Below are 24,384 nucleotides of genomic sequence, written 5' to 3'. Positions count from 1 at the left end.
TGGACCTTAAAGAGGAAAAGAATCTGCCCAGCTGTCGTCACAAGAAAGGGGTAGCAGCTCTAGGAGTGGTCCTTGTCAGGGATCACAGCAAGTAGTCTGGGTGCAAGGTTCACAGCGTAACACATTGACCTGTTAATACAGTCTGGCTGCCAGTGAGGGGTCATATAGCTACAATGCCCCTCTGGGAAATATTCAAATTGTCTCTCCAGGGAGGAAGGAGGTAAACTCTAGCACCACCTATTGGAAGTAGCAATCCTAAAAGTCAAAAGTGGCCCTTTAACGAGCCCTTTCATATGACTTAGAATTTATACTAGCTCAGAACCCCAATTTTCAGACACGGTGTTTTGGGGTGATTGCCCCTCATCAATGCAAAGTATGGCATCTGATCTAGATTATGAGAAGCTATAGTGGGATCTAAGGGAAAAACTTAGATCCCACTATAGCTTCTCATATGCCAGATCAGATCCCATACTTTGCACTGACCACAACTCATAACGTGAGAGCCTGAGTAGCAGTTCTACAGATCAAAGAATTTAAGTTTTAAGGCCGCTTTACACGCAGCAATCTCGCTAGCGAGATCGTTAATGTGCTTACCCACCCCCGTCGGTTGTGCGTCACGGGCAAATCGCTGCCCGTGGTGCACAACATCGCTCGGACCCGTCACACTACTTACCTGCCTAGCAACGTCGCTGTGACCGGCGAACAGCCTCCTTTCTAAGGGGGCGGTTCGTTCGGCGTCACAGCGACGTCAATAAGCGGCCGCCCAATGGAAGCGGAGGGGGCGGAGATGAGTGGGACGAACATCCCGCCCACCTCCTTCCTTCCTCATTGCGGGCGGCCGCAGGTACGATGTTCCTGCGGTGTCACACATAGCGATGTGTGCTGCCGCAGGAACGACGAACAACCTGCATCCTGCAACAGCAACGATATTTGGGAACTGGACAGCATGTCAACGATCAACGATAAGGTGAGTATTTTTGAACGTTAGCGGTCGCTCGTATGTGTCACACGCAACGACGTCGCTAACGAGAACGGATGTGCGTCACGAATTCCGTGACCCCAACGACATCGTATTAGCGATATCGTTGCGTGTAAAGCGGCCTTTAGTGTATGAATACATTTTTTACAGTTCTGGTGCTGACAGAAAGAAAAACTTTCTTTTGGATATTTACTAGAATAAAAGTGAAATTTTATGTGATACGTCTCGTCAATCCGGTCTTTCCAGCACTGGAGTTTTTTGTTTTACTATGTGGATCTTCTGCCCTGCCCAGGCGTCCGTGTGATGGATTGGAGACTGGACCATCTGTTCAGTAGGTGAGCTGACACACCTTTTCTTTTTTGAGTTTTGTCATAAAAGCACAAGACGACACAGATAGCAGCTCAAATATGATTAATATTTATTTGCATACAGTTTCTCGGTCACACTCTCATAAATATGCCTATGATTCTGAAATCAGCAAAAATATACCTGGAAACAATTTGTATATTTAGGCATCAGAGACATTCCCTGTGGACATTTTTTGTACATAACTGCTGTGCTTCTGATTTTCTCAGGATCTGACAATCATGTGCTTATAGGTACATGCTGCAATTCCAATGTTTTAGTGTGTCCAGAACTCAGATATTTCCATACACGTGATGTAAAATTTACTCAAAGCACCATGTTTGTTTACCCTTCATTCCATTTCAAACTTTTGCAAATGAATGAATGTAAGGGAAGGTTATTCCGAAAAGTGCTATTGTGTAACAATACAGACAAAAGAAACAACAACATAATAAGCATTTGATTTAGATGAACTTTTTTTTTTTAAAAGGGGACTTTTCAACAAGTAAAAAATGGCCAGTTTTTCATCTTATTTTATTCCTGTTGTTCCCCTGAGTATTCAGATTAAAAAAAAGAAGAAAAAATGCCATATAGTGCCAGAGACACGGGCTTTTTCTTTCAGCACCTACTTTTTTTTAGTCTTTACCAAGAAAGCGTTACATACAGAGAAACATTGTAGAGCGGCCTGAAAACTCACTCTCCAATGCATACTGTAAGCACTGCCCACTTGGGTAAAGACCATAAAAATTAGCACAAAATAAAAAGGCCCATATCCCTGAGACTTAATGGCGGGTTTAAAAAATAAAACCAAAAAAAGAAAGAAAGCCAGCATACTTGGTTGGTGGGGGGTAAAATAAGCACAAAAACTGCCCAGTTTTGACCTCTCGCCATGCAGCAACAAAGTAAATAGAAAGAAAAAAGGCACAACCGATTTTTTTTACGGTAATTTTCCCTGTCCAGATGACTACTTAGAAGTGGTTAGACTGGCCAGACATGGGAACATTTTCCAGAAACTGAAGCAAACATATGATCTAAATTCAAGCTATGAGATGAAATGACTGCTCCATAAATGAGACGGATAAAATAGTCAGTCATTGTAGTCAAACCTCCTAAACCTCCTATTGTTCTAACATCATAACTGCAGCAGAATTTACAACAAAATTACAAAAAAAGCCTTTGTAGATTTCGGTACTTGGCAAATTAACATAACTAAAGTAGTGATATTAATTAAAGGGGGTCCGTCAACACAAAATATCTGTTCCCATGTACAGCACTGAGTGCGGAACATTATGAGAATTGAGCATTTAGTGCCCCCATTTGTTGGTGAGTTTGCCAGAAATCAGTCTTTATTCAATGCACCCTTTGTGTGACTACGTAGTTCAGGGCCCCTTAACACTTACTTAACTTCACAAGAGCCAGAGAAAGGTGGAGATAGATGCAAAACAAGTAGGTGCGTAGGTGTACTGAACAACTCAGTTTATGCCATGGGAGCACCGGCAGCTCATTAGTGTATTTTGTGCTGATAAACTCCTTTTAAGGATACAATTTACAATCTCACTGTTAGGCTATGTGCGCACGTAGCGTTTGTCCCTGCAGAAATTTCTGCAGCGATTTGAACAGCACACGTGCGCTTCAAATCGTTGCAGAAAGAGTCTGTGATGAAAAAAAAAACCCGATTCCATGCGCTCTGAGTGCAGCCCCTCCCAAAGACAAAGCGGGGGATGCATGCAGAGCGCAGGAAAGAAGTGACATGTCACTTCTTAGAACGCGCGCTTCGGGCAGCAGCCGAAGCACTGCGCTCTAATACGCCACGTGCACACGTCTCCTACATAATCTTCATAGATTATGCTGGGGACACAGGATGCATGCAGTTACGCTGCGGTGCAAATCGCAGCGTAACTGCATGCAAATACGCAACGTGCGCACATAGCCTTACAAGAGAAACGGCCAAACTGATCTCATCCTTCCTTTGTTCAGTTACAGACCAGTGTACAAAGTAGCTGTATTGTCATACGTTGTGTTCAAAACAGGCAAAAACCCCAACTGTCTCTATAATGAAATATGTGAACCAATGTTACACTGTGTGGTCTTGATTAAGAAAAGCTGGAGTAATAGTCATTTATTAAAATATCTACAATACTCCAAAATTACTGTAGTTGACATAGACTGGAAGCTGTCAAAAGTCAAAATTGCTCAAAAGTCATACCAAACTGTGTGTTGTATGTAGAAGTAATAAGTCAATACTGTAAATTATGGGAAAAATGGACGCATTATTGTTGATAGGATCCAAGACAGTACATTTGTCTAATGATAGTTTGGTAAACTCTGAGGCACACATTCTAGTTTTTGGCAGGTCTTGGCTTAGAGGGTGTTGTGGACTTAGGAAGCCCAAGAGACTGTTGAAATATATTGTACGTTCTTATCTACACTAAGTAGAAAACGTTATTTGGTAAATATTTTTCATAACGATGTTAATATGCATATCTATGATGTCACTGTAAAATTGGCGAGAGGTGTCACCAGTATCTGTTCTGAAAACGTAGCTAATCAGAAATATATTATTTTACTTGGTAACGGGCGTCTCTCTAATGTAAACATTAGCAGGAATGGTTGATTGCTGTGATCCCTTACTGGCAGAAGACTCCGTCCACATTGGCGTTATGGCTTCTGCCCATCGCTGAAGCTTTCACCAGTCAGTTTGGAAATTGGACCTAGTAAATTCTAGCTGATGACTTAGAATGAATCCTTCAGGTTAAGTTTTTGCTTATAGAAAGATCTTTGTTCAATTTATTTTATGGAAAGAACAGTTCTGTAAGCAACTGAAAATTGTCAAAATGAAAACTACAGCTAATATGGACAGAGTCTAATACCTTCCTAATTCATATTGAACTTCATCTACACATAGTAAATAGTACCTAAACTTCATTCATCGTCATATTATTCAATCCCTAAGTAGTATTAGGGGTGTTGTTTTTTTACACTTTACAATCCACTATTTATGGAAAATAAACATTGATGATTATGACACAAAAGGCAACTTCAGATAAGGCCAATGTGGCTCTGTATTTCCAGGGCACCTAGATAAATGTACAAGCAGTTTGTGCTGAGATGGAAACTCGACTCCTCTTCGGGAAACATCAAGCACTTCCTTTACAGTTCAGAATGACTTAGCAGCTGTTTTTAAGAAAAAAAAAAAGAAAAACAAAAGGGTTTCATTGGTAGAGTTGTTGTAAAGGTCAGGTTACTTCATGACAAGGTCCCTCAGAGCAGTAGAGACCTCTGTGTTCACTTGGGATGACACACTGGCTTGAATAACGTTGAGATATAAGTCATACTGCTGGTCCATGCCCAGGTAGCTGTCGCTCATGAGATACAGCGTGTAGATACACCTGAAGACCAAAAGGAAAGGTAGAAGCAATTCAATATAGTAATAACAACTGGTGGTCACGTCACCTGCAGTGGTCACGGCCGCTTACCTTCCAGTATGCTCTGGAGTGTAAAATGCAATGGAAACTGTGCTTCTATTTCTTACATATCCCACTCTCTTAAGTGCAACAAGTTCTTTCTTATCCACCTCTCCAAGGATTAAAAACCAGCCTTCATCCTTTGCTTTTGGGAACTTTGCAGCAATTGCTTTGCTGTCTTGCTTGCCCTGAAATGAATACAGTATGAATAAAATGACAGATTAAAGGGGTTGTCCAATACTTGGACAACCCCTTCTCATTCCCCATGTGAGCACCCATAAAAATAAAAAAGCTTATACTCCCTTCCTGTGCCAGTGTGGTTCATGTGCTGTCAGAACTCACATTCCTGGGGCTCATGTGACATTGGTCGCGGGGCTCGCATGACATAACAATCAGCACTGGCTTCCTTCTCCCTGCTTTCGTACGGTCCTGTTTAAGAAGGAAGCCAACACTGAGAGGTCGCGGGGCTTGTATGTCAGAACAATGTCACATGTGCCTCTTGAACGTGAGTTCCAACATTGCTTGAACCATGTCAGCACTGGAGGGGAGTATAGGCTTTTTTATTGTCATGAGTGCGTACATGGGGAATGAGATGGGGTTGTTCAAGTAGTGGATAAACCCTTTTATAAGAAAATACTTTTTTTATGTAAATGTTTGTTGAAAAAAAGAAGTGTTCAAACATTAGTACCCTAACCTGCATTGAGCCTCTGGTGGCAGCACCCTCTGGACATATTCACAGTTAAAACCTTTTGGGTGCATGAAGTAAGCTTGGATATTTACCCTATTGAAAAGGCAGCCTGTCTACTCCTGCACTTACTATATATTTCTTGGTGTCTGGAGAATAGTGGAAGTAATATGTGAAAGCTCTGCCTATTGTGGGAACCACTCTAAAGGCCACATCTCACTAAGCAACATCGCTAGCAACATCGCTGCTGAGGCACGACTTTTGTGATGTAGCAGCGATGTTACTAGCGATGTTGTTGTGTGTGACATCCAGCAACAACCTGGCCCCTGCTGTGAGAACGCTGGTTGTTGCTGAATGTCCTGGACCATTTTTTAGTTGTTGCTCTCCCGCTGTGAAGCACACATCGCTGTGTGTGACAGCGAGAGAGCAACAACTAAATGTGCAGGCAGCAGGAGCCGGCTTCTGCGGACGCTGGTAACCAATGTAAATATCGGGTAACCAAGAAGCCCTTTCCTTGGTTACCCGATATTTACCTTCGTTACCAGCGTCCGCCGCTCTCATGCTGTCAGTGCCGGCTCCCTGCTGCCTGCACACATAGCCATGGTAATTAACCCAATGTGTACTCTGGCTAGGAGTGCAGGGAGCCAGCGCTAAGCGGTGTGCGCTGGTAACCAAGGTAAATATCGGGTTGGTTACCAGATATTTACCTTAGTTACCAAGCGCAGCATCGCTTCCACGCGTCGCTGCTGGCTGGGGGCTGGTCACTGGTTGCTGGTGAGATCTGCCTGTTTGACAGCTCACCAGCAACCCGTGTAGCGACGCTCCAGCAATCCCTGCCAGGTCAGGTTGCTGGTGGGATCGCTGGAGCGTCGCTTAGTGTGACGGTACCTTTAGGAGGCACTTGTGATATCTAGCCTCCTTGATAATCAGATGCCAGACAGGCCTGACCAACTGATCCTCTGCACAGATGCCTGATTGGTCAAGTGGACAGAGGTCAGGTAGAGTAGGGGCAAGGATATGCCTGGGATGTCATATAAAAGGTGAAGCTTTTAGGGTCATATAGGACAAAACCTAAATAATAAAAAGCTCTGTATAAATTAACAAGTGTTTAACTTATAGACTGTCCATTGCAAAGAATGTAAGGGTATGTTCACACATAGATTTCTGACATTGAGGTTTGTAGATGAAAAATCCACTTAAAATGCTTTAAAACACCAAAAGTTGTCACGTTTTTGTTGTGTTTTTCAAGCTACTTTTTGTGTATTAGACATTTTTTAATTTTGAATTAGCACTGAAATTTGGAGCATTTTTTTTTCACACCATAACAACGTCAGGAATCGTCATGTTAATTCTTCCATGTGTAAAAAAAAACCCCAGTTCAATCTGTAGTATAGGCATGTTTCTACAGAAATTAATAGAAAGCTTACTCAAAGAATGATTTAGGCCCTGTGCACACACTGCGTTTTTTGCCGCGGATTTGCTGAGGTTTTTGCTGCAGAAACGTGCAGTTCTAGTTCATAACCGTTCTGCAGTCCTGCCCCAACAAAATCTATGAGAAATCCAAAATGTTGTGCGCACACTGCGTTTTTTTTCCCTACAGGTTTTGCTGCAGAATTTCAGCAGCAAAAATAAGTAGCATGTCACTTCTTTTCCACAGGTACATGCGGTTTTGTCATTAAGTAATGGTTAAAAACCGCAGTGACAAAACCGCACCAAACCGCATGCGGATTTTGGGTGCGTTTTTTTGCCGCAGGTGCAGAATTCTGCCAGAGGGTGCGGATTTTACTTAAGAAACATATTTTGCCAGTATGCACAGGCCCTAAAGCCTCCTTTTTATCTGTATTTTAGGGCAGAAACCATAAAAAAGTCTGTGTTTGCACTCTTATGTCGACTACTTGTGCTGCCTTTAGTCAAAACTTTCCAATTACCATGTGTCACTTACTGGACTGGTTGCTGCAGTTTTAATAAAAATCAATGTTTTATCTGCTGCAGAGCCTTTCACTGCTGAGCTCTGTATAACTCTGCCCATACCACTGATTAAACAATATGGATAAAAGAAATCCGGGTTTAATGCTGCACGAGAAACCAGATGAATCCAGGAGCATGTGATGAAATCCATTTTCTTTATTTCTGCAGGTCAACACGTTTCAAAGACATATCCGTCTTCTTCATTGGGACAAAAGAACAGTATATCTGTTCTTTTGGCCTGATGAAGAAGACGGATATGTCTTTGAAACGCGTTGACCTGCAGAAATAAAGAAAAAGGATTTCATCACATACTCCTGGATTTATGTGGTTTCTAGCGCAGCAATAAACCCGGATTTCTTTTATCCATACTGTTTTATCACTCGCTTCGGGGCTGCTGCTGACCACTTTTTGATATATGTGCATCAAGGAGCTGTGCCTGACAACTGCAAGAGGTGAGTGTGCCTTTGGCACCATATTTGCGAAATCTTATACCTGGCAAGACCCTATGTGCGCTTTCTCTTCCACAGACAAATAATTCACACCACTGATTGACAGCTTTCCTGTGTTCAGTGTGCATAGGTAGAAAGTTACCAATAAGTGGTGGGGGTGGGGTTATACAGAGCTCATGAATATGGAGGATCCATGACAGCAGGTTTAGTGATAATCTCCTGTTGTTAAACAGTGATATTATCAAAGCTAGAGCAAGCAGCCCAGTAAGTGACATGTCACTAGATACGAGACTCTGCTTCTACATTATATTGGTGACAAAAATCTGGTGACAGATTTCCTTTAAATAAGTTTATTACCGCAAATGACAGTGTCTATTCACATTAATAGACTGGTCATTACAAACCATATATTACATAGAAGATGTCCACAGTTTAGGTAAATAGGATGCATTAAGATAACCATGTCTGATGCACAATGCTGGCCGTACCTTTCTGTATCCAGCCCGAATCCTGTGTAGATTCACCTGCAGCACATACTCCTGGTCAGCATGTAGTGAAATCCAGTTTTTCTCCTGCGCCCCTGGAAACATGATGGGTACGGAGCGCTCATCGTGTGCTTGTACTGGATCCTCCCACCATCCTTTAATGGTCATCTGGACGTCAATCACGGGGAGGTTTGACACAAAGTTCCAAGCCTAAAATGAAGCAAGAAGACATGACAATAGGAAGAAAATCTATCGAATAAGGACTAGAGCTCACAGGGATACTGTACATTGAAAAGACATTTCATGAGAAGAAAGAGAACATATTGTGATGGTGGAAAGTTTTGTAAGGGTTGTCTTGTAGAAATGCACTGAACCTGGGGAAATAATGGCAATTGTGTCCGGTGGGTGAAGCCAGCGCTAACTGCTGCCATGCTTCCAGTGTGTCACTTAGCAATTGTTTATAGAATAAAGCATCCCGACATCTGTCTATTATTTCTGCACACAGGCATATATGTGACAGCATAAGGCAGATATATACCTCTAGATCTACTGCCAGACTGTTGAATTGTAGAGGGGCAGCGTATATGCTCACACTATTTTTGCAGGAACACCAGCCAAACATATTTATCTGAGGATTAATCTTCATCTATTGAATCAGACAAGGACGCCACCATGCATACAATTATTTAATTAGCAGCCAAATCCTCTTCCAGTTAGCAGCCGTTGCAGGCATACTGATGTGGCAAAAGATGCAAATCTCGCAGTAGTACTGCTTTTTCTCATTACTACTGCAATTAGCACTTAAATTGATGCTTTAAACCTGCTAATTTCTGGAATAATTCAGAATTTTGATGTTACCTGGGATCGCCTCACAGTAGAGTCGGCAGCAGATTGCAACGCAAATTGAAGTGCTATTCAGCCAAATAACCATCATCGTATCAGACAGAGCCAATTTGCATTTGGTTTAAAAGATAACAGAATGACAATTTATGCAAATAAATTAGGTAAGTTTACTTCCGAGTTCTCCCCGAGCTAATTAGAACAATGTCCTGATCATTTTTTATCGCATTTGAAACCTGTTGTGAGGGCGACTTCCATTATGGTAGAAAAGTGAAAGTGAAGGCTTGTTCCAATTTGTACAAATTACCATTCCTATGATTCTTTTGTTTTAAAGTAATCGAGGTCCTCAAGTAGACCATACATTTGTCATTGACATGGTCTTCATGCACAAACAGGTTGTGACAAATCTGCTTTCAAATGGACTACAAGTAAATGGGACAATCAATCACCAAATGCCAATGACAACTACATTTCTGTATTTTTAAATAATGTTATCCAGCCTGGGAAAGCATGAAACTTTGCAAATCACTTTATTAAGGGATTTGACTTCATTCCTATGTAAATGACTCCCACAGACCTGTTTTCCCCACATGCATTTGCTTGTAGTTAGCTGCATTGTTACTCATTTGGCGTACAGATGATGGCAGTGAAAGGATCAACACTTGTGTCCTCTTCTGAGTGATGTTTTTATCAGAACAGTCAACTCCATCAGGCTTATCCCGAGAGTTAGCAAGACACAGGTGCTGAGCTGATCCATTCACTGCCATCACCTGTACTCCAAATAAGTACATTCTGATAACAATGCAGCTAAATAGACTGGGGAAAACCAAGGATGTGGGAGCCAATTATATGCAATCTTTTTTTACAACAATGAAGACAAATCCCCCAGTACAGTGATTTGCGAAGTGTCATGACTTTCCATGCTAGACAAAATTACTAAAAATCCTGTTTCATTTCTCTTTTATTGTGTTGTCAATTGGCAGGATGCAATATTATACTGTACAGGGGTCCTACAAGCGTCTTCACAAAGCAGTTTTATAGAACTACCGTGCACTTTCAGCCTGAAAAGTGGTGTAAGTTATAATAGTAAAAATGGTCAATAAGAACCGTTAAGTAAAATAAAATGATTACATTTCTTCCTGATCTTTTAAGAGTCAATATCAGAGCTTTTATAATCTACTTTATCAGTTGTAATCTCTGAGGACCAAGTGACCTAAAACATAACCATTATTCTGTAATTAGTGTATTGTACCATATGTAAGAATATTCCCTACACTAAACCGCCTAGGAGAAAATACTGAAGTGAGAATAGGTGGAGACAGTCATTAACAATGGATTGAAAAGCTTCAACTGCATAAACACATAATAAAAGGTGTACAATTTACTCCGATATTGAGCATTATACCATAAACACTCGAGGGACAAAGAGGGTCTGGATTAAAATGCTTGCTCCTAATGGAAAGCACATAATAGTCTGTGGAGAAAACATTTCCATGTGTAGGAACAACAGCTTAATGAGTAGAAGCAATATCATATTAAGCACCTAATGAAGTGGATAGCCATAAACCCAGTTCTTCGTTGGTTAACAAGTCTAGTTAAGTATGAATGTCATTTCCATTGGAAATTCAAAGAAATGCATTGGAAATTATTGCATTTCCATTCCAGGTTATTTATATTACCAAACGAAAAGTCAAGTGAGTTCTTTTCTTTCCACTATGCATGCTCCAATTTTGTAAGTCCATCTCTAATTATCTAGCAATAAAACAATTTACAGACATAAAACACAAAAAATTCACTGTTAGGCTTAGCGCTCTTTAGGGTTCATGCACATGGGCATATCATAGCTCCATACAACCTTCAAATAGTACAGAGCTGTACTGCGGCACATTATTTCATAAGACTGTTCAATACACGGATTGAAAAAGCTCCATAAAATGCTTCCAAAAGAAAATCTATCCATAATGTGGAAACATACGGAGGCCGAATACATCAGAACACAAGAGTGGGGGTATTTTGGGACACCCACTATTCTCACAATATTACACTAGGGAGCTACCTGTGCCCATTTCCTCCCATAGGCTTTGTCACAGAATGAAATATGTCTTTTCAAGTATGTACAGGTGCATCTCAATAAATTAGAATACAATTAAATAGTTAATTTATTTCAGTAATTCAATACAAAAAGTGAAATGCATATATTAGAGTCATTACACAGAGAGTGATATTTCAAGTGTTTATTTCTGTTAATGTTGATAATTATAGCTTACAGCCAATGAAAACCCAAAAGTCATTATCTCAGAAAATTAGAATATTATATAAGACCAACTGAAAACATGATGTTAAACTCAGAAATGTTGGCGCCTACTGAAAAGTCTGTACAGTAAAAGCACTCAATACTTGGTCGGGGCTCCTTTTGTATGAATTACTGCATCAATGTGGCGTAGCATCGTGGCGATCAGCCTATGGCACTGCTGAGGTGTTATGTAAGCCCAGGTTGCTTTGAAAGCAGTCTTCAGCTTGTCTGCATAGTTGGGTCTGGTGTCTTTCATCTTCCTCTTGACAATACCCCATAGATTCTCTATGGCGTTTAGGTTAGTCGAGTTTGCTGGCCAATCAAGCACAGTGATATTAAACCAGGTATTGGTACTTTTGGCAGTGTGGTCAGGTGCCAAGTCCTGCAAGAAAATGAAATTTCCATCTCCAAAAAGCTTGTCGACAGAGGGAAGCATGAAGTGCTCTTAAACTTCCTGATAGCCGGCTGCCCTGACTTTGGTCTTGATAAAACACAGTGGACCTACACCAGCAGATGACATGGTTCCCCAAATTATCAATGATTGTGGAAACTTCACAGTAGACCTCAAGCAGCTGGGATTGTGGCCTCTCCACTCTTCTTCAGACTCTGGGACCTTGATTTCCAAATGATATGCAAAATTTACCTTCTAAAAACAACATCTTGGACCACTGAGCAACAGTCCAGTTCTTTTCCTTCTTGGCCCAGGTAAGACACTTCTGGCATTGTCTATTGATCATGAGTGGCATGACACAAGTAATGCGACAGTTGTAGCCCATGTTTTGGATATGTCTGTGTGTGGTGAATCTTGAAGCACTGACTCCAGCAGCAGTCCACTCTTTGTGAATCTCCCCCAAATTTTTGAATGGCCTTTTCTTTACAATTCTATCAAAGCTGTGGGTATCCTGGTTGCTTGTGCACCTTTTTCTACCACACTTTTTCCTTCCACTCAACTTTCCATTAATATGCTTGGATACAGCACTTTGAACAGCGAGCTTCTTTAGCAATGACCTTTTGTGGCTTACCATTTTTGTGGAGTGTGTCAATGACTGCCTTCTGGACATCTGTCAAATCAGCAGTCTTCCCTATGATTGTGTAGCCTACTGAACCAGACTATGGGACCATTTTAAATGCTTAGGAAGCTTTTGCAGGTGTTTTGTGGTAATTATTCAAATTTTCTTATATGACTTTTGGGTTTTCATTGGCTGTAAGCCACAATCATCAACATTAACAGAAATAAACACTTGAAATAGATCAGTGTGTGAAATGACTCTAATATGCGGTTCACTTTTTGTATTGAATTATTGAAATAATTTAACTTTTTGATGATATTCTAATTTTTTGAGATACACTTGTACTTGTACCTATGGCAGTATATAAAACAAGAGTAGGAGAGTCTCCCTATACTCAGAACATCCATTGGCAAAAGATTTTCATTATTTTTTTTTTATTAGCTAATAGTGCTCAGCCTGGAAACTGGGAGACACAAAAGCATCCCGAACTTGCCAAACTCAGCAAAGGTGAATGTAGTCATGATTGTCCAGCTGAAATGTTTGCCATCATCTACCTCTACCAAAATACAAGCTAATCGGATGTTTTTTCAGCACCTACCACTGAGGTTTTGGATTGAGTCTAAGGAATTTGGAGGCCAAGTCATCGCCTCTGTCATGTTTCCCAAAATATTTCAGAACAGTTTAGGTGCTTTATCCTACTAGCAGAGATCACTGCCACTACTGCTGCCATGAAAAAATATACTTGGTCAGTAATATTATTTAGATAGATAACAATTGTCAAAGTATCATGTATATAAATGTTAGAACTCCAGAATTTCCTACAGGACATTGCCAGGAGCATTCACGGCTTGCCATTAATCCATAGTGCATCCGACTGTTATGTCTCCCCTAGGTAATAGACATATATACAAAAGTAACAGTCCACACAATGCAAAAGTACACTGTATTCATCAGACCAGGTCACCATCTTTCATCCCTCTATTGTCTGGTTCTGATGCATACTTCTAGGCACTTTCGGTGGTGAATATGGGTCAAAATGGGCACCCTGACTGGTCTGCAACACACAGCCCCAAATATAGAGAGCTGTGATCTGTGTATTTGTACACTTTTTTTTTTTTTTATCATAGACTGCATTAACTTCTTTCACAATTTGTACTATTTCTGTGGGATCCTACTAGACAGCCTAGCTTACGTTCTCCACATACATCAATTAAGCTTTGGTTGCACTTGTGCTGTCATAAGGTCTCTAGTTGTTCTTTCTTGGACCACTTTTACTCTTTTTGCAGAGGAACAAACCACTACAAACTGGGAATACTCACAAGGCCTGTCAGCGACACTTGGATCAATACACTTATCGAAGTATCCAACTTCCAAAACCAACTTCATGGATTGATTGTTCACGCACTCCTAATACAACCCACCTCTGGACAGGTGTTATTGATAATAATCGTTATTTTCGTCACCTGTCAATGGTATTCATATTATGGCTGATGCGAGAATCTATAAAATAATTTACCTGTGAAATATGTGCAGCTGAGAGCTCTCTTTCAACAAAAGAAAGGAATACTTCTTCTTTGCCTCCACAAGCTGCCACCAACTCTGGAAGACACTCAATAGGTCCAGTAACCTCTTCAAAATTACTAATCCTTTTTCCTGCATTCCAGTTTCTTAAGGGAAAAACACAGAACACAATGAGCATTAGGAATGAAATGCGAGAATCCACACAGCACAGTGCCTCTATCATGAATACTACTATGAAATGAAGAATTATGAGCAAGTAGCCTTCACCATAATAAGTAGAGTAAACGTAGAAACCTACACAATAAAAACTATACTGATTGAGAAAAATAAACAACTTAAATTTCATGATCACAAAACTAGGAGCTAAAATAGAGGTTTTTTTTTTCATAATTATTTTTTTTTCTTATTCTATATTATTAAATTAGATTTTCTGTACAGGATCTCGTGGGCGGCCAATTTGCCTAAGTTGCATGGAACATAGGAAACAATGGAGTGGAGATGCTGACCGATTTTTAATGGAGGGTTTTGTTGGCATGATTTGTGACCTATGCAAAGGTCAAGGGCAAGGAGAGGGAAGACACCCTGAGCTACCTTGAAATAGGCTTGTGATGAGAATATGACAACTGATAGAAAAAGAAATGCCAGGTCATAATTAGGCTTAGTGGGTAGTATAAAAAGTGTAAAATGTCAGAATTCTAAAAAAAAAAGTGCAAGATTTCAGGATTATTTTTCTAATATATTGTAAATGCTGGAAAATATAAAAAAAACACCTGACAATATTTTATTATAATTTTTAGCATAATAACTTAATGAAATAAGTTTTTAAATTAAATAACAAGTGTCCATCGCGTTTCCAAAAATTCTAACTCACATTCATACTGTATTGGTGTATAATACCCTGGTATTCTTAAATATTCTACATGATGGAAAGATGTTTTCTATTTTGCAAGTAAAGTGCAGGCTGCAGATAACATAAGCTACTGTAAACTCACGCAAATGGCCAGTGTTTCATTACATCTAGCATTAAGAGTACATACCTGAACAGATAAAGATGGTGTTTCTCAATATTGGGTACAGTAAGGAAACAGGAATCTTGTATCCAGCGAGCTTGGACTACCATTTGCACGAGATTTGTGATGTTTAGGACTGTAACAAGCCAGCCATGATGAGCAGCAACATCCAACATAGCCTATGGAAGATGAACAATAAAATGATTGGCTTCACATTTATTGGGTTGGACAACGACCCCAAACATACAGCCAATGTCATTAAGAACTATCTGTAGTATAAAAAAGGACAAAGTTCTGTGTAAGTGTGGCCTTCGTAACATAACCACGTCTGTCCTGGGATTACATGAAGAGATAAAAGAATTTTCACAAGCCTACATCCATTGCGGTTGGCTCTCCAAGATGTTTGGAACAATCTCATTTCTGAGTTTATTAAAAAACTGTGTCCAAGTGCACCGAGAAGAGTTGATGCTGTTTAAAAGGTAAAGGATGGTCATACCAAATATTGATTTGATGTAGATTTCTCTTTTATTCATTCACTTTGATAAAAATAAACCATTAACGCTCCTGTTTGTGAAAATGTTCTGATTCTTTCCATTTACAGAATAATTATATCTCATTATAGATATATTGCATGTTCATACATATTCCATATTAAAATTCTACGACCATTTATTTAGGAATAGTGACGGGCGGACTCACAGATACACAGGATGAGTGGGTCAAACCAGGTTAAAAAAACCAAAATCCGATTCAGGCACGGAAATAATCCTGGATATCTGGCAAATGCTTTAAAATGGTGGTAGAAAGGATAGGGAGATTGGAGCAGGCGCGTTATACTTACCGAGTCTCCGCATGGCCCTAACACTACTTCCAGGGAGCTTATTATCCTTCATACATATTCACTGCTTCCCCCACCCACTGTCAGTTCCTGCATTTCTGATTGGTTGCAGTCAGGTGCGCCCTTATCCTGTGTTACAGCCTCTGACTTCAACCAATCAGAGGCACTGCGTGCGTCTCTATTGCTGTAAAAATAAATAAATAAAAATAATTGGTGTAGTATCCCCCTATATTATGATACCCAGCACAGCTAGAGCCCATGGCTACAGGCTGCAGCCCTCAGCCATGCGCGTTATCTTGGCTGTGTATCAAAAACAGAGAAATCCCATGCAGCTTTTTAAACAAACAAACCAAACAAATATTTAAATAAATCATTTAAGGCTGCTTTCACACTACTTTTTTTTAACAAGCGCCAGGAACGTTTTTTTAACGCAAAAATGGATCCAGTGCAAATGCGTTTTCATTTCAATGCATTTGCAATGGACTCGCGTCAACATGCGTTCACATGCGTTTGCATACTGTTTAGTGAGGATGCAGTGACTTGCAGTTTTTTAACTTTTTTCAAAAACGCTACTTGTAGCGTTTTTGAGCTGCATCCAAATACTGCAAATCGCTGGATCCTGACTAAACAGCACGCAAACGCATGTGAACGCTGGCATGCTGATAGACAGGATCCTGCTTGCTCTACTGAGCATACCCAGAAACCAGCCTGGCGTGGTCAGTCCCTCTCTCCCTCTCCCTCTCTCCTCTCTCTCTCCCCCGCCTGAGAGCGGCGGACGCTCGTAACCAAGGTAAATATCGGGTAACCAAGCAAAGCACTTCTTAGTTACCCGATGTTTACCTTGGTTATGTGTGCAGGGAGCCGGCTCCTAGTAGCTGCAGGCTCGTAACCAAGGTAAATATTGGGTATTCAAGCAAAGCACTTCACTTAGTTACCCGATATTTGCCTTGGTTACAGCTTACGGCAGCTGTCAGATGCCGGCTCCCAGTCTACCACGTTCAGTTCCCCTCACTCCCGATCACATGACTCCAATGCCCGCCCATAAACTTCAAGTGACAGGATCCTGCAAAATAACACATGCGTTTGCATGCGTTTTTCTTTGCAAAAACAGGATCCGCTTTTGCAGCAAAAAAATGTTCATGACGCATGCTAAAAAGACGTAGTGTGAAAGCAGCCTAAGAAAATGGCATGGAATAAGTAATTACTTAGGAATAAGTAAAATGTTCAAAGATAGATCTATCATTGCCAGCAACAGTTTAATCAAGCAAGTGGCTCTACCATTACCAACAACATAGTAATTAGCTTTCTTTATACACAAAACATCAGTCATGCTAACGGAAAGTAGCACAGGAGTAAACGCCATTACGCAAATAGCAAAAAAATCAATAGGCGTGAAACATCCCATCAGAGACATCATAATATACAGTTTGCCATAGATATGAACATTGTCATATCAAAATAAGTTTGTCCAATGCATATAGAATGTCTTACTTGACACTTTTGCTCTCAGTACATTTATCAGGAGTCAACACTAAACAGATACTTAGCTTTTAGATACATTCATAGGTGCTTCATATGATAAGGTGCTCCAACTTTGAATTTTAAGTGATATACCAACACAAAGTAGCCAGTGTTTGTGAAGTGTACAGGAAATCATACATGGTTTTCTAAATATTTTAAATCTGAAAATTGTAACTTGTATTTGTATTCAGTCCCTTGTAGTCTGATCACCCTAAATAAAAACTTGATTGACCAATTGCCTTCAGAAAATTCACCTTATTAATAACTTAAGTCCCCCTATGGGTACTTTATTCTCAATATAACTATAGCTGCTCTGGGAAGGCCTCAGATGTTTGCGTGAGAACATTAGGGATCAAACAGCATCATGAAAACCAAGGAACACACCAGACAGATCAGGGATAAAGTTGGTGAAGAGTAAACCAGGGTTAGGTTATAAAAAAAATAGAACAACCTCTGAGTATCTCATGGAACACTGTCCAATCAATCATCCAAAAATGGAAGAAGTTTGGCACAACCACAGACCAACCAACACATGGCCGTCCATCTAAACTGACTTCCCAAGCAAGAAGATCCCTAATTAGAACAGCGGCCAAGAGGCCCATGGTCACTCTGGAGGAGCTACAGAGATTCACAGCTCAGGTGGTAGAATCTGTCCACAGGTCAATTATTAGTTGTATAATCCACAAATCTGGCCTTTATGGAAAAGTGGCAAGAAGAAAGACATTTTTTGAAAAGAAGCCATAAAAAGTTCCATTTGCAAAAAGCCACAGTAGGGGACACAACTAGGATTGGAAAAAGATGCTCTGGTCAGATGAGATCAAAGTAGAACTTTTTGGGTTAAATGCAAACTGTTATGTGTGGTGAAAAAAAACTAACTGCACATCACTCTGAAAACACCATCCCCACGTCAAACATGGTGGTGGCAGCATCATGCTGTAGGGATGCTTTTCTTCAGCAGAGGCAGGTAAGCAGGTTAGAGTTGATGGGAAGATGGATGGAGATAAATACAGGGCAATACTGGGAAAAAAAAACCTGTTAGAGGCTGCAAAAGACTTGAAACTGGGATGTAGGTTCACTTTTCAGCAAGACAATGACCCTAAACATACTGGCAGTGCTATAATGGAATGATTTAGATCAAAGCATATTCATGTGTTTGAATTACCAAGTCAGCATTGAGAATCTATGACAAGACTTTATAATTGCGGTTCACAGATGCTCTCCATCCAATCTCACTGACCTAGACCTAGTTTACAAAGAAGAATGGGCAAAAATTTCTAGACTTCAAAAGCTGGTAGAGACATACCCTAAAAGACTTTCAGCACTACTTACAATGAAGGATGGTCCTTCAAAGTATTGCTTCACAGGGGCTGAAAACAAATGCACGTCACTATTTTCAGATTGATATTTTTTAAATATTTAGAAAACCATGTATCATTTCATTTACAGTTCACAAATACTTGCTACTTAGTGTTGGCATATGACATAAAATTCCAATAAAATACATTTGTTTGAGGGTGTAATATGAAAAAATATGGAAAAGTTCACGGGGTATGAATACTTTTTCAAGACATTATTTGTAGACATCCCCCTGATGATAAAGGCGCCCAAACATAAATATACCCCTATGTTTCACTGCCCAACGCTATTAATCGTAGCATTGAGTCCAATGTTTTCCAGACAAACATAAGGCTGTAGACTTAAGACAAACTAAACACCAAAAGCTTCTTTCAACAAAAGACGTGTTTACACACAGCTTCAATTAAATTAGAGAAATTCTCAAGAAGCGGAGAATTGGGGATGTAAAGGATGCACTATTCCACTGATCAGCTCTGCCAGCTTATCACTGCAGGTTACTGTAGGAACAATACAGAATACAGTGGAGATACATAACACTCTGATCACAAATACTGGAATTTACGCCTGTGTTAATGCATTTACCGAAAAAAAGGGTGTGGGAGGGAACAATAAAAGGGCTGTGGAACTATAGCAGACAGTGTCAGGAGGAAAGCAATGGTAAGCACAGTAGTAACATGATATGCAATGTGTGTACGTGGTCTAAAGGTAAGTGGTAGTTGGGGTGGAACTGTATAGTGGAATTCACCCTCCACACTTTCTGCGGTATACACATTACATGACTAACATGCAGACTTCACAACACTACCATAGGTTAGATTTATTTTATGTTTTGATTGTTTTTCTTTTTTCCTTTGTCAGGACCCTAGTACTGGGATTACTAGGTATTATAAGTACTAAAAAAAAGGCCCCCAATGTTAAAAAGATGTTCAAAAAATGTATTCCCGAAGAAAGAAAATTGAACCAATCCTTTGACACTGCTGACCTGTTCTTTTCTCCACAGATGAAGCACTGACACTCTAGTGGTCCTCCCTGCATTTGACAACAAGCCTGTGGCACATGACCGCTGCAGCCAATCTGTGTCTTCAGTCAGCAGTACTAATGATATCATGGAGCCCACTGATTAACAGTGATGTGACCACTGTGACAACTTGATCGATTTTCTGGAGCTTTTTGGGTAAAAAGAGTGAATTTGATCTAAAGTATATAATATAGTTTTGTTAATACTTTTAGATCTACTGATCTCTCTGTTTTAGTAAATTCTGTTATACCCCATTAAATAAAAATCTGGGACACCTCTTCTCAAAGGATTGTGTCCTTACACACACAGCACTGACTAAATAGAGGGTCAAGAAACCAACAGCCGACCAGGCACTGCGGTCTGCACTCAGACCGGGAATGGCAAAAGTGTGAGCCTGGCCTAACTGCTAACCCCCAGGTGTCAATTATTTTATACATGTTCTGGGAGGACAACCAGAAAAATGGCACCCAGCAGAAACGCTCCAGAATTCTTATTCCATAGGGAATACAATGAATTATTAAATATAATTAACTATATTACGAGAGTTGTGGCTGCACTAAATAGAATTGGCCTCAATATAGAAGCATTGAGTAGCACAGCAAGCAGACTAGCTTCACTAGGCTGTAATGCACTTGCACAGGACTTCTACTAACCTGGAATTTTTTTCTTAAAGGGAAGGTCCACGATAAATAGATTAAATGGTAACTGTCGCTTTAATTTTGTTTTCATAAATAATATAAGAAGAAAGTAAGCTTTCCCTAGTGGTGGCTGCAACCAGGCAAAATATGGAGGGGGCTCCAAGCTCTAGTTTGGAAAAAATGGAACCCTGACTGCTATAAAAAATACATTATGTATACATTAATTGGCACTAAATATTTATAGAGTAACTGAGGTTTTAATTTGGATCGCATAAATCAGAAGTACACTTAAAAATCTGTATGTGTAATAAATCTTATGGGAGAAATCCATTTCTCCTCTTTGACTGTCCATTCATTCTCAAAAATTTGCAATTCACAGCTAAAATGTGTGTTCAGTGAATACAAACTACTGAGATTGAAGATGACAGTTGATGCCCATAGAGGTCTATGGAGAGCCTGCATCAAAATGCTTGTGTCTGCCTCTAGCTCCCCCTCCTCCATATAATTGTACAAGCAGCAGCTTTCATTCCCTATCTCAGAATTGGGAATATCTGTCTTCACTAAATACAGATTTTACCCATGAACTGAGACTGAAAGATCAGCCCAAGAGAAGAAAGAAGCGGATTTGTCTTATAAGATATATTACAAAGTTTCTTATTTTCATGTATACCATTGATTTATGAAATAAAAATAACAGTTACGCGTTACATATTCAGTGGCAATTAATGTACGTGTATTACTAATAAATCCTTTTAGCAGTAAAGGAACGCCCAGAGCTTGAACCCCCCCCTCCACATTTTGGCTGCCTGCAGCCACCACGAGGGGGCGCTGGCTGATTACTGATTTATTTATAAAATTCTTTATATAATACAGCACACAGTAAGTTGCTTAATTCCCGGTTATTTTTTCCCACACTTTGGACAAAACATACTAATTTCCAAATAGAGGGAAATGAAGTTCCTTGTAGGCATTCTGCGGTCTATTAAGTGAGTACGCCTGCAGCTGAGCCTTGCTGTCTGTGCAGCTCCAGTTAGCTGGACAGTAGCAGGGAAGCTAATTGTAAATCAAACACAAGTTCACGACACTCCCCGCTATTCATTAGGACACCGGCTGATACCAGAATTGATCAAGCCTCGCTGTAGTAAATCAGCGGGTCTCCCTTGACAACTCAAATCAACAGTTTTTCTTAGGAATGAAGGTAACAACAGGCGTGTTATTTACAATGCATCAATGAGGGAGCTGATGGGGTTTTTTCTTACCATATATTCCCTCTGTATAGAAACATATACTTTTATCCAAATCTAGCAAATTGCATTTGAACGTTCTACCTTAATCTACAATTTTGGTCTCTTTCAATTTCCGACAGAATAAAGGTTACTTTTTACATATCTCATCCTGGCAGCAAATCCCTTATGTAATAGGTAATTCTCTTTCAGTGTCGGCTTTTGTTCTTAATTAACGTCGGTGGTAACAGAATCATTGGTGAGTAAGTCTCTTATAATGCCATAGGGCTAAGTTTATTAACCTGGGATTTCAGGCAGGGGTTTGGAGTGCTTTTAACCCTTCATCCACATCTACAAATTTACAAGCCTATTTTAACTCTTTCAGGCCACGTTCACACGTTGAGTATTTGGTGAGGTTTTTACCTCAGTATTTGTAACCCAAACCAGGAGTGGCACGGTAAGAGGAAATGTAGAATAGAAACAAGGACATCACTTCTGTATTTATTACCCACTCTTGGTGCTTGCTACAAATACTGAGGTAAAAAAACTCAACAAACGCCGAGTGTGTGCACATGACCTAAGTAACTGATTAAACACACTAGTGATAGGTGTTCTTCAATGGTGAATTATGTCTTGCATATAGACTGATGCTACCTTCTAATATATAAAGCTGAATGTATGTATGGGTGTATGTCCCCTAAGACTATGTACCCATGCTGCAGAAAATTTGCGGAATTTGCAGCAATTTATTTGTGGAAATTCAACGGATTTCTCAAAAATACGCAGTACAGCGAGTCCTCAGCTATTTCTATGGCATTTGCGGAGTGCTGTACCCATGCTGCTTTTTTTCTGCAGCGGAAATAATGCAGATTTACCTGCGCAAAAATCTGCAGCATGTCAATTATTCCTGCGGATTTTTCCCCACGATCCTATATTTACCTGCCTTCATAGAAGACATCGATGTCACTTCCTCCGGTGCAGTGGAGCGCGGTAGGAGCCAGGAGCGGCAGCAGGAGGTGGGCGGGGCCTGCACGAGCTCCGGTCATGTGACAGCTCGAGCTAGTTCAGGCCCGCCCACCTTCTCCTGCAAAGTGCAGATAGACACGGCCGGAGAAAAGTGCTGCGTGATGGAGGCAACTATGAACTCCCCGATCACTCCAGCACTTGTTCTGCATTGAGGATGCAGTGCCGAAGCCATGGTACTGTATCCTCAATGCAGAATGACCGCAGCATATCCACAGGGTATTCCGTAATACAATCGCAGCATTAAAACAGACAAAGTTGGGCTGCGGTTTTCTGGGAGCTCCTGCGATATCCAAAGGACACTTTCCCCGTGGGCACATAGCCTTAGGGAATCCGCACCGTCGCATTTACAATCACGAAATTTTGCACAGCCACCACATTTGACTCAGGGAATGTCATAGACTACTTTTTGAGGAGAAATCGTAACCCCACGTTTTACAGTTATTCGCCAAAAAAACCCTGCTTACTTCCTGTTTGGATGTGTGAGGTAATATATTGGCTGTTTTGGCAGCCTGGATATTTATCAGGTGACCTATAGCAACCAATCACAGCTCTGATTCCATTTTGCGACAGGTCATTATTAGGGGCTCTGAATGGTTGCTATAGGCAACAGAGGACATTCTTTGTAGAAGACAGCTTATGTGTCAGTTAATATGATTTTGGTGGTGAGAAGCAGAGTGGGAGAGAGAAAGAGGGAGTGTGAGAAAATGAGAGAGACAGAGAGAGAGTGGGAGAAAGATCGAAAGAGGGAGAGAGGGAGGCAGAGTAGGAGAGTGGGAGAGAGTGAGAGAGGGAGAGTGAGAGAGAGACTTAGTTACTATCCCGGGCAACGCCGGGTACTACAGCTAGTTTATCATAATCATGTCCTTTGATGAAATGACTATTAATGGGAACCTGTCAGCAAACTTTTAGACCCCAAAGTAATGTCATCACAGTAAAGTCCCTATATTAAGAATTACTTTCATAACTTTATACCATTTGTGTCTCAGTTTCTTCATAATCCATTGGCAAATGTTTATGCAAATGATCTCATAAATGCAGGTGCTTGTTCTCCACTCACAGCTCTTTGGTCTCTTTCTCCTCCCAATGCCAGAATTCTGCCAGTGATTGACAGGTTAATCTTTTTTGTTAACTGCTCCCCTGGCAGACATCTCACACAGGTGCTATTATTCCTGGGAGTGGTGCATGCACAGTAACATTCTGATGTTGCGAGAGCCGAACAATTCATCTACACATGCGCCACCCTCAGGAATGATGCCTCCTGAAGAGATCTCATGTAAAGTAGAAGGTCGCAGAGTCTGACATCTCGCAGAAGAGCAGTTTTACTGGGAGCGGCGCATGTGCAGATAGAAAGTTCAGCTCTCACAATGTAATTCAGACGTTACTGTGTACGCATAGGACGATGGCCCCTGTTATACAGACCTGCCGAGAGAGCAGGTTACAGAGAAGAGTGACCTGTCAATGATTGGCAGGAGGCCAGCGCTGGAAGGAGACAGAAGCTGGAGAGCTGCAAATGCCAGGCAAACCCCTACAATTGTAAGCTCATGTGTACAAACATTTGTCGATGGGTTATGAGACAACAAAGACATGGACTTATAGAAAAAAGGTATGGAAGTATTTGTTACAGGTACTTTACTGTGATTATATTACTTTGAGGTCTAAAAACCTGCTGATAGATTCTTTTTAAAAAGTGCTTAAAACAGAACAGGCAATGTCAG

The 24,384-nt window shown here is 40.5% G+C and overlaps 1 protein-coding gene across 2 annotated transcripts in view; it reads right to left on the bottom strand.

The window, feature by feature from the left end:
• Window positions 1–1,375: 1,375 nt before the first annotated feature.
• Window positions 1,376–24,384, bottom strand: part of ASCC3 (activating signal cointegrator 1 complex subunit 3) — an 812,216-nt gene continuing 789,207 nt past the window's right edge. For both annotated transcript variants that reach the window (XM_075340095.1, XM_075340096.1), the window contains exons 38-42: window positions 15,077–15,228; window positions 14,035–14,185; window positions 8,379–8,585; window positions 4,801–4,976; window positions 1,376–4,713 (exon numbers count right to left, since the gene is read on the bottom strand). In XM_075340095.1, the coding sequence (XP_075196210.1) occupies window positions 4,566–4,713; window positions 4,801–4,976; window positions 8,379–8,585; window positions 14,035–14,185; window positions 15,077–15,228 (834 nt within the window). In that variant the 3' untranslated portion in view covers window positions 1,376–4,565. The remainder of the gene's footprint in view (window positions 4,714–4,800; window positions 4,977–8,378; window positions 8,586–14,034; window positions 14,186–15,076; window positions 15,229–24,384) is intronic.

The sequence above is a fragment of the Anomaloglossus baeobatrachus genome, chromosome 3, assembly GCF_048569485.1.
Source record: "Anomaloglossus baeobatrachus isolate aAnoBae1 chromosome 3, aAnoBae1.hap1, whole genome shotgun sequence".
NCBI classification, from domain to species: domain Eukaryota; kingdom Metazoa; phylum Chordata; class Amphibia; order Anura; family Aromobatidae; genus Anomaloglossus; species Anomaloglossus baeobatrachus.
The sequence above is the reverse complement of the archived record's forward strand: the minus strand, read 5'-3'. Positions and strand labels throughout refer to the sequence as shown.